The sequence below is a fragment of the Macaca thibetana genome, chromosome 7, assembly GCF_024542745.1.
Source record: "Macaca thibetana thibetana isolate TM-01 chromosome 7, ASM2454274v1, whole genome shotgun sequence".
Lineage (NCBI taxonomy): Eukaryota > Metazoa > Chordata > Mammalia > Primates > Cercopithecidae > Macaca > Macaca thibetana.
Window position 1 is genome coordinate 6,993,523 of NC_065584.1, and position 12,817 is coordinate 7,006,339.

Consider the following 12,817-nt stretch of genomic DNA (forward strand, 5'->3'; position numbering starts at 1 on the left):
GCCCAAAGATTGTTTGGGTGTAGCAGGTGGGTGAGTGTGAGGGACTTGGGGAGGGGGGAGCAGTATTTAAGGGCTGGTGGAGCAGGGAGTCAACTGCTATATCTGGAAGGCCATCCGAAGGCCGGGGTAAACTGAGGCTCTGTGAAGCTGCCTGACTTGTGAGATGTCTGCCCCGAGCCCACCCCACAGCCCCTTCGTCCTCCCTTCCCACCCCTGCCCCGTGGAGAATCCCAGCCGCAGGCTGCCGAGGCAGAGGCAGGGCTTCTCTTACTCCTGGCTGTGAGGTCTCACACCGGTTGCTGGCTCTGAGAGGTTAGGGTAGGGCCTCAGGGTGCCCAGGAGGGGCAGGGCTGGGTGAGGGGGCACAGTGAGCTGGGGGTGCAGGTCTCAGAAGAGCGAGGGCCTGAGGCTGGTCAGTGAGGCCTGGGGTATGGCTGGAGAAGGGGTGAGGACTCGGGGCTGAGGTGGCCACGTGGGTGGATGGACGACGCCCTCACCTCTTCCCGAGGGCTGTGTGCACACCGGGAGGCCTTGCAGGGAGCAGTGGACTTCAGGGACTGCTGCCCAGCCATTGTGCCTGCCCTGGGAGCCCTGGATGGCACAGGAGTCCCCGGGAAGCTCACCACCTCCCTGGGGAGGACAAGCCTGTGCTGGGAAGCAGCCTGGAACCTGTAGCTGTCAAGTGCTAGAAGTGGGGTGGCCACGGAAGGCTGCCTGGAGGAGGTGGAAGGAAGCCTGAGCACTGTCCCAGAGAGCGCTCCTGGAGGCAGACCCGTGTGGGCAGCTGTGGCACTTTGCCTCGGGATTCCCTCTTTGCTTGTTACTCTACATCCTCTTGTGGGGACTGACTCGGGAAGACCCGCCCTGCCCTTCTCTGATTTTCTCAAAAACGTAAGCAACTCTTTATTTTTATTTATTTTTAAAAATATAGTCCTGGGCAGGAATCCAACAGTGCTTCCTGGAGGCTTGCTGGGTGTGTGCCCGCGGTGCCACATGTGGTTTACTCACAGGGCCCAAACAGAAAATGCCTCTGCTCGGGGCTGGGGGACAGTGGTGGCCCGAGGAGGACTGGGAGCCTCCTGCCTGCCCTCTACTCCCCTCACTTGGGTTTGGGTCGGGAATGTAAGAACTCGGGTTCTTGCCCAAGGTCCCACAGCACATCCAGACAGAGTCAGGGTTCCAGGCCCTCTCCCACACCTCAGGTTTCCTGCATGACACCCAGGACTTCTGTCTTGTCCCGCCCCCATCTCACAGCAACACCATCCTAAAGATGTTGGTCCCAGATAGCCCCTGGGCTGTGCACCCATCGCAAGGAAAGAACTGCTGGCTGCAACCCGGCTCTGACCCAGCCAAAAGGAAGTGTAGCCCCTGCCTCAGGGAGCTCAGAGCCCGCCCTGTTGGAGGCCCCCACACTACCCTCCTGCCTTTGCACAGCTTTAGTTCAGGTGAATTGTTGGCAGGCGGTTCGGAAGAGTGGGTGACGGTGGGTCTCTGTTTCCTGAGCATGTGGGGCTCTGCATCCTGGGGGTCTCCTGCATCCCAGGAGATCCCGTTCTGGGGGAAGAAAATAGCGCCTCAAGAGCTGTCTGGGTTTCTGGAAGGCTTCCTGGAGGAAGGGGAACTTGAACAGGCCAGGACCTTGCCAGGTTTCCTGTGCTGCATGCAGCTCACTGGCCATGGTGGACACTGCCTGGGCATGGGTCATCGCCACCAAACCTCTCTCTGGCCCAGAGAAGTGACCCAGGGTCCCGGGGCCACACAACCATTTTGGGGAAAGCAGGTCTGGTCTTGGGCATGGCACTGCTGACTGGGCCTCAGCCATCCCACCCTAGCGCTGCGGAGGGGCAGGAGTGAGGGCCCTGGTCACCTGCGCCACCAAGGGCCAGCTCCGTGATAGACAGCCTGGGTGCTGATGGGCGCTCTTTATACCGGGGTCCTTTAAACCACCCCCAGTGCACTGGCCAGGTTCTGGGGTCAACGACTCCTCCAGCCACCACCTGGGATTTACCTGAGAGGGGCACTGGTGGAGTCTGAGGAACCGCCGGGCCAGACTGGCTCAGGGTCAGAGTCCCTAACTCTGGGGCGCCGTGGTCTCCAGTGACGCCCGGGAGGCTGTGTGTGTGTGTGTGTGTGTGTGTGTGTGTGTGTGCGCGCGCGCGCGCGCAGGTACTCGCGTGTTAGTGCGGCACGCCCTGGCTGGCCCGCGGGCCTCAGTTTCCCCCGCTCAGCGCCGCGGCCCCGCCCGCCGCCGCCATGTCGTTGCAGCGCGCTGCAGGAGCAGAAGGGCGAGCTGCGTAAGCGGCTGTCCTACACCACACACAAGCTCGAGAAGCTCGAGACCGAGTTCGACTCCACGCGCCACTACCTGGAGATCGAGCTGCGGCGCGCGCAGGAGGAGCTGGAGAAGGTCACGGAGAAGCTGCGCAGGTGAGGGGCGGGGCGAGGGCCGGGCCGGGGCGAGGGCCGGGCCGGGGCGGGGCGAGGGCCGGGGCGGGGCGGGGGGGGGGCGAGGCCCGGGAAGCCCCACGCGGTGCTCCCCTCCCACCCTGGCTGTTGACCCCACTCAGATGCGGAGTCCAGAGGTTCTGGCAGGGGAAGCGCTTCCTCCAAAGTCACACTTTGGAGCAGCCGAGCCAGGATTTGAACCCCGGCAGATGTCCAGACCCTGACTGGTCCACCCGGAGCCCAGCCATGGTCCCCTGGGTCCTGATGGGAAAAGCTGTGTCTAGCCCGGAGATGAACCAGTTTAGGGACCATTCCCTTGAGCGTGTGCGGGCTAGTGAAGTGTCGATCAAGGTGTGCCGGACTCCCTCAAACACCACACTTTTCTAAAAGCAGTTTTCTTGTGCACATTTAAAATGGATGTTTTTCTGAAATGTAATATGCACTTTCCCGTCTTCTTAAACAGAAGATGAAAGAAGCATGCAACCTTTGCTGTTGGCTTTATTTGCCTCCCTGTTGCCCCCCAGGGAGGACTTGCCATAGGGAGAGGGTTTGTTCCTCTCCGAACGGCCCCACCTCCTGGGTGTTTTGAATGTTACCCTCCATTCATATGGAAACCAAGTTTGGGCAGTGCGGTCAGATCTCAGTTAAAGTCTGGGCCCTGCCCGTTACTGCTTTAAGTAATTAAAGTTTCACCTCAGTTTCCCTATTGGCAAGACAGGGGCCATAACACAACACATAGGTTCTCTGAGGCTGGACACCATCCCCAAGCCCCTCCCACCAGCAATAGAATCTCCAAACACCTGATTCCCACCTGACACTCGGCTCCACTCCTCCTTCCCGGCAGAACCGGCAGAACCGAGTCTTGTTCACTGTGAGGTCTCCAGCCTTACCCCAGGGCCCCTCACATAGTTAGTGTTAAGTCTCTTCCCTGCTCATTTGCATTTGAACTGTCAACCCCATAACAGATTTGTAAGAATTGTGGGTCAAATGTGAGTAAACTGGCTCCACGTGCAGTGGGACAGAGTCTCTTGTGAATAACAAGCCTTCGCTTCTCATCTTCAGGGGATTCTGGGGTGGAGGGGGAAATACAGTCCTGGGCCCTGGCCTAGGAACAGCTTCTACCAAAGTTTGCTTTAATGGGCTGTTTTCTGCTCTGTGCAGAGGGGCACAGATTCCACCAGGGTGAGACTGGTGGGGTGAGCTCGGGAGGTCCAAATTCAGTGCCATCCTGCTCAGCAGGCTGTGCAGCCATGAGGGTCGTGGGAGGGCCAGGCCTGGCATGGCAGTGACCCCATTGCCTCCTGCGCCAGGATTCAGAGCAACTACATGGCACTGCAGAGGATCAACCAGGAGCTGGAGGACAAGCTGTACCGCATGGTGAGGCCGCCAAGCAGCACCCACTCCCCCACCCCGCACCTCCTCCCCTGGGGGAGCCACCCAGCTGACACACCTGGCCCACTCAGGAGCTGGGACACAGGTCTTGCTGGTCCCACCCCTTTCTCCACGGAACATGTGGAGCCGGGTGGGTGCTCTCCGGCTAAGTGCGTACTTGGGTCCAGGGATCCCCCGTGCTGCCTGAGCAGCGGGTGGGAGCACTCTAGCCTGGGGGCGTGTAAGAGGGGCTGTGGACGGAGGACATAAACTGGGAACCGGCCCCCCAGCTCAGCCTGCCAGTCCAAGGACCTGGGCCCAGGAGGATAGAGAGGCCGAATTCAGGCCCTGGGTAAGCCAGAGGCAGGTTTGAGTCCCAGCTCCACTCTCATGGGGACCCTCACACCACCTGCAGATGACCTCAGTGGGGTTGCCATTTTCTCTGTGACCGCACCACCGGGATGTGTCCAAGAGGGACAGGGTGTGGGTTTCTGGTGCCACCCCCTCACTAGGATGAAGAGGTTTCCTTTCTTTCTACTTTGGTGACCGGCTCATTTTGTTTTTGAAAGCAACAACCTGCCCACCTTTGCGGTGCTGTCGGAGAGGCGGGGTGGCAGGCCTGGGGACCGGGCCTGGCTCTGCCTGGGTCCCTGGACACAGGCCCTTTCCTTTCTGAGCCTCAGTTTCTCAATCTGTCTAGTGAGGTGGGCTGGGCTGTATGCCAGGCGCAAGTCATCTGTCCTCCGTCCCCACTCCCAGCTGCTGAGGCAGGACGCTGTCACCTCTGTGTTGCACATGAGAAACTGAGGCTCAGGGTGGCAGTGACATCCCCAAGGCTGTCTGGATTGGCAGTGTTGGACCCAGGAATTGAACTAGGGTCTGTCTGTGCTCATTAACCCCGCACCCTTGGCCCTTCAAGTGTCTTGTCATTCATAGCTACAAGAGGCAACACAGGGGTTGCAGTTGAGTGACTGGGCTGGCCCACCAGGAGCCAACCACAGACTTCCTCCTCCCACTGTCCCACCCCCAGGGCCAGCACTATGAGGAGGAGAAGCGTGCACTGAGCCACGAGATTGTTGCCCTCAACAGCCACCTGCTAGAAGCCAAGGTGACCATCGACAAGCTGTCGGAGGACAACGTGAGTGCCGAACACACTTGGCCCGTGGAGGGCTGCTGGTGGGCCCAGGCGAGGGCTTCCCAGGATGCACTGGGAGTCACAGTCTGACTCTGAAGGGGACTGAGCTCAGCTGCTTCAACCCCAGCCTCAAGGGGCTGGCACAGGGTACAGGTGGATGGACAGGCCGGTCAGGGCTTTGAGAAGGACCTAGTGCAGTTGGGGAAGGATGGGGCTGCCTCGCTGAGGACGCCAAGAGTGTCCTTAAACAGACCCTCTGCCGTGAGGACTTGAGCTAGGGGATGCGGGGCCATATTATCCCATTCAAGGCAAGGCTTCCTGGCCCCAGGGCGGGGTCACGGCCACTCAGGACTCCTGCCCTTGGCCTGTTCCAGTGTCGCATCACAGCCGTGTGGCTGCCCATGGGGCCTAATTTCAGGTACCCTGTGAGATGGGCCCAGTTGCCCTCCACAGACCCCGGACAGCTGCCTCTGAATTCACGAATTAGCTTCTACTCCTTGCCAGACCCTACTAGGCTCCAAGATGATGGTGTGAACAACACAGGCAAAAAAAAAAAAAAAAAAAAAAAAAAACCACGTCTGCCCACGTGGAGTTCACATCTGAGTGGGGCAAACTCTGGAGTGCGTGAGACGTGTGAAACGCTGTGAGAAACAGGAAGTGAGGAACGGCACCAGGGAGTCGCCAGCTGCGGGGCCTGCAGATTTCAAGAGGGTGCTTCTGGAAGAGGCTGCTGGGCCAAGCCCTGAGGGAGTGAAGGAGCCAGCCATGCAGACACCCGTGGGAAGAGCGTTGCTTCCAGGCAGAAGAAAACGGGGGTGTGCAGCTGTACCTGGTTAACTTGGAGGACCCCAAAGAGGCCAAAGAGCGCCCAGCGGGAGGGGGAGCCAGGGTCTGAGGTCAGAAAGACCATAGGAGGCAGTGCTGCATAGGCTCCTCTCAGAAACCTGGGCTTTATTCTGAGTGCAGTGGGGAGCCATGGAAGGGTCTTAAACAGAGGAGCAACGTGATTGCATGTGCAGCTTCCCAGGGCTCACGTGGCTGCCGTGCTGGGAACAGGCTGTACGGACGAGGGCAGGAACAGAAGATCAGGAGGAGTCCAGGGCCATAGTCCAAAGGATGTTGGTGGCTCAGGCAATGGTGGAACTGGGCAGAGGGCTGAGATTCTGGTTGAGTTTTGAAAATAGAATCAACAGGACTAACCAAGATTTAGGATGTGGGTTGTTAGAAGAGCTGGGTCTAACCCAGCTACAGGGTTCAGAGCCCAAACAAAAGGAGTTGCCTGCCATTTCCTGGCTGGGGATAACTGGGGAGGGGCAGGAGCTGGGTGGGAGATGCATAGGAGCCCTTCGAGGGGAGATGTCACCAGGGCAGCAGGAGGTCCGGGTCTGGAGTTGAGCGTGAAGGCCGGCATGCCAGTGGAGACTGCCGAGGCAGCGTGCAGATAAGAAGCAGGGAGGCCCCAGGACGGAGTAGGGACCAGCAAGGATGCCTGGGAGGGAGTGGCCAGCAGGCGGGGGGACACCAGGCAAGTACAGTGCCCCGACAGCCACTTGAGAAGGGGGCTGCAGTCAATGCCCTGGCCGGCTGACTTGCCAGCTACTGAGAGACCAGGTCAGAGGGCAAAGAAGAGGCATTGGGATTTGGGGAACTGGAGGTCGGTGGTGGAGTGGAGCAGTGGTTCCAGGCACAGGCCACCCTTCTGAGGAGTGTGGCTCTAGCAGGAGGAGGACAGGAGGACATGGGCTCGGGACAGGAGGTGCTTCTTAACGTGACAAGGCCAGGCCCCTTACGTAAGTGGGCACTAGTCCTGGGGGCCTCTCTGCAGGGATGGTGCACATAAGGAAACTAAGGCATGGCCAGCTTCAGTGGTTTCCCAGGTAACCCAGGTGGTCGCTCGCAGACGGGGCCAGAACTCAACCTCGGGACTCTTGACTCCAGCAGCCCTGGGCCCTGGGCGGCCGGAGCGCTTGCCTCCACCTGCTTGCTCTGCCAGAGTGTCCCATGAGCATTTCCTCCCCAAGCCAACAGCTGCAGCTGCTCAGGAAAGGCTCCCAGCTGTCCCAGAGATGGCCACCTCAGACACGAATAGCCCAGGCGGTTGGGTACTCAGCCAGGTGCGCCAGGGGCTATGGACATGGCACCGGCTTCCCAGTGGCAGCCACTCCTGGCTGTGGCTGGTGGGGCTCAATGGCAGACCTGGGCTGGCTGGGCAGTGCCTGCAGCCCTCTGGTGCCAGGGGCAGCTGATCGACTGGGGTCACACAAGGGGCCAGTTCTCAGCTCTCAGGCAGTCGTGCTGTTCTGTTCCTAGGAGGCCCAGGAGGGCACTGAGAGGGGCTTGGTGACTCCAATTCCCTCCACCGTGTAGGCCAAGTTGGGGGCACCAGCCTTCAGTGAGGGAGGCTCCAGGGCCGTGGTGGGGGGACAGAAAAGTGCCTGTGTCAGAGACAGCCTTCCCTGGACAGCAGGACGCCTGGTGCTGGTTGGGTTGGGACTGTGGCCAGCCTTGCCAGGAGCAGCCATGGGGCAGCTCAGGTGGGTCACAGGGCCTCCGGGCCACCCCAGGGCTAGCTGTCAGAGCCCTCGCAGTGGGGACCCCTGTGGGGCGGGAATGCAAGCCCCAAACACAGGCACATGCAACAGAGATTCTCAGTGGCGAAGCCACACCCCTTGAGTCCTACTGTTTGCATCTGTTTTCAGCTCAGGAGGCTGAGCCAGTGCCCGCCTGGGCCTGGGGTCACACACCTGCCCGGTCCCTGCCCAGCCCTGCAGCCATACTGTTTCCAGGCCACACTTTGGGAAGGGGGGTGTGAGCAGCAAGTTTGAAGTACGGGGTGGAAGGTGCTGGGGGCTCATCCTGCCTCCCATTCCTGCCTGGCACTCCCTCCCAATCATCTTTGGAAGGACTCCGGGAGCCTGAGGGACAGGTAGAGGGAGACCAGGCCTGCTCTATGAGCCTGGGGGACCCCCGGGAGCTCAGGGCCATTGGGGCTCCTTCTTCTACCACTGCCCCCCACCTTATGGGAGGTTCCCATCTTGGCAGGGTCCCGAGGGCACCGGCTAGGGCAGCGGCAGGGCCCTCCATGCTCCAGCAGCCCCAGGTCAGAACGAGGCCCTCATTTTGCAGGCAAGAGTGTGGAACCCAGAGAGGGCCGGAGCCAGCAGTGGGTCCCTGTCCTGCCAAGCGCACAGCAGGCCCTGTGCACCCCACTGCCCCTGCTGGCCACTCGGCACTGGTCAGGGCGGCGGGGCCTTGGCTGGGGTGAGTGGCGCCGAACGCCTTCTCTTGTCTTTTAGGAGCTCTATAGGAAGGACTGCAATCTAGCGGCCCAGCTGCTGCAGTGCAGCCAGACCTACGGCAGGGTCCACAAGGTGTCTGAGGTAACGTGGCCCCGCAGCCAGGCCCACCCCACCCCGGGACCACCGGGCTTCTTTTGTGCCAGTGCCACCCCAAGGCCATTTCCCAAATATCTTTGAGGAGGAAGATGCCAGCTGAGCCTGAGCCTCCTCTATCCCCCTCGCTCATGTGGGGCCATGACATTCCTGATGGTGGAGGGGCTGCCAGAGACACCCCACCTCACACAGCCGTGCAGCCCCTGGCCCTCACCAGAGTCCCTTTGGCCCACCCCAGCTGCTGGTTGCCCTCTGTTTCCTTCGAGGGCTGCTCCAGGTCCTTGCTTCCACTGAGCACTGACACGGCAGAGTGACCTTTGCGGAACTTTGCAGGAGCCTGTGGTTGGGCACGATGATTGACGGTGCCTATTTCAGAAAGAAAACGTTCAGGAAAGAGGGCGGGACTGACGCCACACGGCGGGCAGGTAGCAGAGCCGGGACCCAGAACCAGGCCTGCCCGATGCCAAGGGCAGATGGGCCAGCGGCCCACCCCGGCCTGCCTATGGCCGCCGCACCGGGCGCACCCCGCCCCCCAACCCTCCCCTCACATGCAATCTCCCAGCCAGGCCTGTGTTCCTTTCCCCTGGTCCTGGGCCATGCCTGAGACACTCACAAAATAGATCAAACAGTAGCGGGACACCCCCAATGGCACCAGGCACTCTCAGCCCTGGCCCTCAATCTTTGTTGCATCTGTTTCTGAGTCTGTCTTCTTCAGGAATGCTCCAGCAGCATAACTGGGAGGCTGGGGAGCAGGTCATGCCCCCAGGAGAACCCATAGAACCCATGGCCCTGGGAGAGCAAGTCAACCCCTTGCTGGGCACAAAATGGGTGGCCTGGGGCTGGGAGTGGGTGCAGCCTTGAGTGGGACCTGAATCAGACCTGGGTTCTGGCTTCTCCAGGCGACTGCAGCTTCTGGGCTGTCCTGGGTGCAATGGGAGTGGGGTGGGGAGAGATGACCCAGGATCCCCAGGCACTCACAGCACCCACACCCCTGGGAGCTTGTTCAGTACATCGTCCTGGATCCAGGCTCCCCGTGGTGTGATTTGAGAAGCTGGGAGGCCCCGTTCGTCTGTCTGTCTGCCTGTCGGTCATGGCTAACCTCAGTCCTCAGCTTCGGGGCCAGGGCTGGGCCACCATGCTGACAGTGACCCTGTCCCTGCCCTCCCGCTCCTCCCACCCGTTCCAGCTGCCCTCAGACTTCCAGGAGCGCGTGAGCCTGCACATGGAGAAGCACGGCTGCAGCCTGCCATCCCCGCTCTGCCACCCGGCCTACGCCGACAGCGTCCCCACCTGCGTCATTGCCAAGGTGCTGGAGAAGCCGGACCCCACCAGCCTGTCCTCGCGCCTGTCCGATGCCTCGGCCCGCGACCTGGCCTTCTGCGACGGGGTGGAGAAACCAGGCCCGCGGCCCCCCTACAAGGGAGACATCTACTGCAGTGACACAGCCCTCTACTGCCCGGAGGAGCGGCGGCACGACCGGCGGCCTAGCGTGGACGCGCCCGTGACCGACGTGGGCTTCCTGCGGACCCAGAACTCCACCGACAGCGCGGCCGAGGAGGAGGAGGAGGCCGAGGCGGCGGCCTTCCCGGCGGGCTTCCAGCACGAGGCCTTCCCCAGCTACGCGGGCTCACTGCCCACGTCCAGCTCCTACTCCAGCTTCAGCGCCACGTCGGAGGAGAAGGAGCACGCGCAGGCCAGCACGCTGACCGCGTCGCAGCAGGCCATCTACCTGAACAGCCGCGACGAGCTCTTCGAGCGCAAGCCGCCCGCCGCCACCTATGAGGGCAGCCCTCGCTTTGCCAAGGCCACGGCCGCGGTGGCGGCCCCGCTGGAGGCCGAAGTGGCCCCAGGCTTCGGGCGGACCATGTCACCGTACCCGGCCGAGACCTTCCGCTTCCCGGCCTCTCCGGGTCCCCAGCAGGCCCTGATGCCCCCAAACCTGTGGAGCCTGCGGGCCAAGCCGGGGACCGCCCGGCTCCCCGGGGAGGACATGAGGAGCCAGTGGCGGCCCCTGAGTGTGGAGGACATTGGCGCCTACTCCTACCCAGTGAGCGCTGCCGGCCGTGCCTCACCCTGCAGCTTCTCTGAACGCTACTACGGCAGGGCCGGGGGCAGCCCGGGCAAGAAGGCGGACGGCCGCGCCAGCCCGCTCTACGCCAGCTACAAGGCCGACAGCTTCTCGGAGGGGGACGACCTCTCCCAGGGCCACCTGGCAGAGCCCTGCTTCCTGCGGGCGGGCGGCGACCTGAGCCTCAGCCCCGGCCGCTCGGCTGACCCACTGCCCGGCTACGCACCCAGCGAGGCGGGGGACGGGGACAGGCTCGGGGTGCAGCTGTGTGGGGCCGCCAGCAGCCCTGAGCCTGAGCAGGGTTCCAGGGACTCCTTGGAGCCAAGCTCCATGGAGGCCTCCCCGGAGATGCACCCTGCCGCCCGCCTCAGCCCCCAGCAGGCCTTTCCGCGGACTGGTGGCACGGGGCTGAGCCGCAAGGACAGCCTCACCAAGGCCCAGCTCTACGGAACCTTGCTCAACTGAGCGCCTGCGTGCAGGCCTGGCCGTGGGCCCCTCCCCACCAGCCCACGGTGCCCCAAAGGGGCCGGCCCCACCTCTCCCCAGCCCCCGCTGTTCCCCCGCCCCTGCCAACAGGAGTCTGTTCCTCCCAGCACCTCCTCTCCTCCCCAACCCTGTAGGCCTGAGAGGAGGATCCCCCACACCGCGGTGTCCACCCAGCCCCGCCCCGTGGAACTCCACTTAGAACGTTTTTCACACGTCCTTCCCCCATGTGAGAGGAGCATCCCCCCTTTTATAAAGCGAAACTATTTTTATAGAGAAAAAGGGTCTTTCTTAACGCACTTGGCCTCCAGCTCCCTGGACGGCTGCCTTGGCGTTTTCAACACAAAGCTCCTTTATTTTTTGGGTGAGGGTGCGTGGGGCCTGCCCCTTGGAAGGGAAGGGAAGGACGGTGTCCTGTGGAGACCAGACTCTGCAAGTAGGAAGTGGCAAGACCACCCCCACCAGCCAGTGACAAGGGAACCCTGAAGTGTCCACAAAGAGGGAGCTGAAACGAGTTCGGGGCTATGAAGTGTTTTAAAAATCCATTTTTCGCAGTGTGGCCACCACACCGCCCTGAGCCCTCCCACGGCCCATAGTCCCTGGTGGGCCGGGATGATGCCCCAGTGCGGCCGGTGCTCATCTCCGCCCCCCGGGTCCGCCCCCTGACACCGTCTACTCTACCTCAGACATGATGAGGCCCTCCACTCCTGGTTTCTGTAGCTTGCATTCCTGTCGTCTCTGATGCATGCCCTGTCAGTTAGTACTGTATTTTGCATTCATTAATAAAAGACGCTGGTGGAAAGAATCTGGGTTGGGCTTTTTCTCCACCTCCTGCCTTTTGGTCTTGGGAACCTGGGGCCCCTGGTGTCCCTCCCCAGCTTTGTTCTCTGCAGCCAAGTTGGGCCCCTTAACTCCACTTCATACCCCATCCCCATAACACCCGGTCCCCACCCCGGCATCCAAGTTCCTGTCTAGGGTGTGGATTCTCCTGCTTTTCCCAACCCACCGGATACAACAGCTCTTTTATCTCATGCTCCTGTGCGCTGCCCCACCGATTTCCTGGCCTCTAATCCTCGTGTCTCAGACTTGGCTTCTGCTCCTTGAGAGGTACCGGGGGTGCAGACGGCATGTCGGCAGGCAGCCTTTTCCCTGGGCACACGGGACGCTGCCGCTCTGCTCTGCCTTCCTGCTGGCACTGGGAACTGGCTGTCAGTCCAGGAAACGCTCCCCTTTGGTTAGAAAACAAAATTGCTTTCTTTTCTCCAGCTCTTTGAGATTTTCTCTTTGACTTTGGCTTTCTGCGGTTTCCCTGAGGTGTGTCTGGGTATGGAGTTCCTTCTTAGGAATCCTTCTTAGGATTCTCAGGGAGTCTCACATTGTGATTGGTGTACTTCACCAGTTCTGAAAAATTCTCAACTATTGTATTTTTAAAACATTTCTCTGCCCATTCTGTTTTCTCCCTCCGGGTTTGTTCCCCAGACCTGTGCCACCTCAGGCCTATAGTGGCCTTGTCACCCCCACCACTGTGCCCTGTGCCACCCCAGGCCTGTAACGGTCCCTGTCACCCTTCCCCACACCCTGTGCCACCTCAGGCCTGCAACAGGCCCTGCCACCCCTCCCCACACCCTGTGCCACCTCAGGCCCACAATGGGCCCTGTCACCCTTCCCTGCACCCTGTGCCACCTCAGGCCCACAATGGGCCCTGTCACCCCTCCCCCACCCTGTGCCACCCCAGGCCTATAACGGTCCCTGTCACCCTTCCCCACACCCTGTGCCACCCCAGGCCTGTAGTGGGCCCTGTTGCCCCTCCCCACACCCTCTGTGGCTGCTGTGCTCTCCCTGCTACACTGTGCATCATCTGTCTTCTAACTCACTAATTCCCTCTTGTGTCTATTCAGCCGCCACACACAGCCACTGAGGTTT

The 12,817-nt window shown here is 61.3% G+C and overlaps 2 protein-coding genes across 8 annotated transcripts in view; both read left to right on the forward strand.

The window, feature by feature from the left end:
* The window catches only part of BEGAIN (brain enriched guanylate kinase associated), a 50,317-nt gene extending 38,621 nt beyond the window's left edge, over positions 1-11,696 (forward strand). For 5 of the 7 annotated variants that reach the window (XM_050796709.1, XM_050796714.1, XM_050796710.1 and 2 more), the window contains 5 exons: positions 2,266-2,427; positions 3,756-3,822; positions 4,847-4,954; positions 8,248-8,331; positions 9,530-11,696. In XM_050796709.1, the coding sequence (XP_050652666.1) occupies positions 2,266-2,427; positions 3,756-3,822; positions 4,847-4,954; positions 8,248-8,331; positions 9,530-10,876 (1,768 nt within the window). In that variant the 3' untranslated portion in view covers positions 10,877-11,696. The remainder of the gene's footprint in view (positions 1-2,265; positions 2,428-3,755; positions 3,823-4,846; positions 4,955-8,247; positions 8,332-9,529) is intronic. The other 2 variants (XM_050796712.1, XM_050796713.1) reach the window with 1 other exon arrangement.
* The window catches only part of WARS1 (tryptophanyl-tRNA synthetase 1), a 217,923-nt gene that overhangs the window by 346 nt on the left and 204,760 nt on the right, over positions 1-12,817 (forward strand). The window lies entirely within an intron of this gene.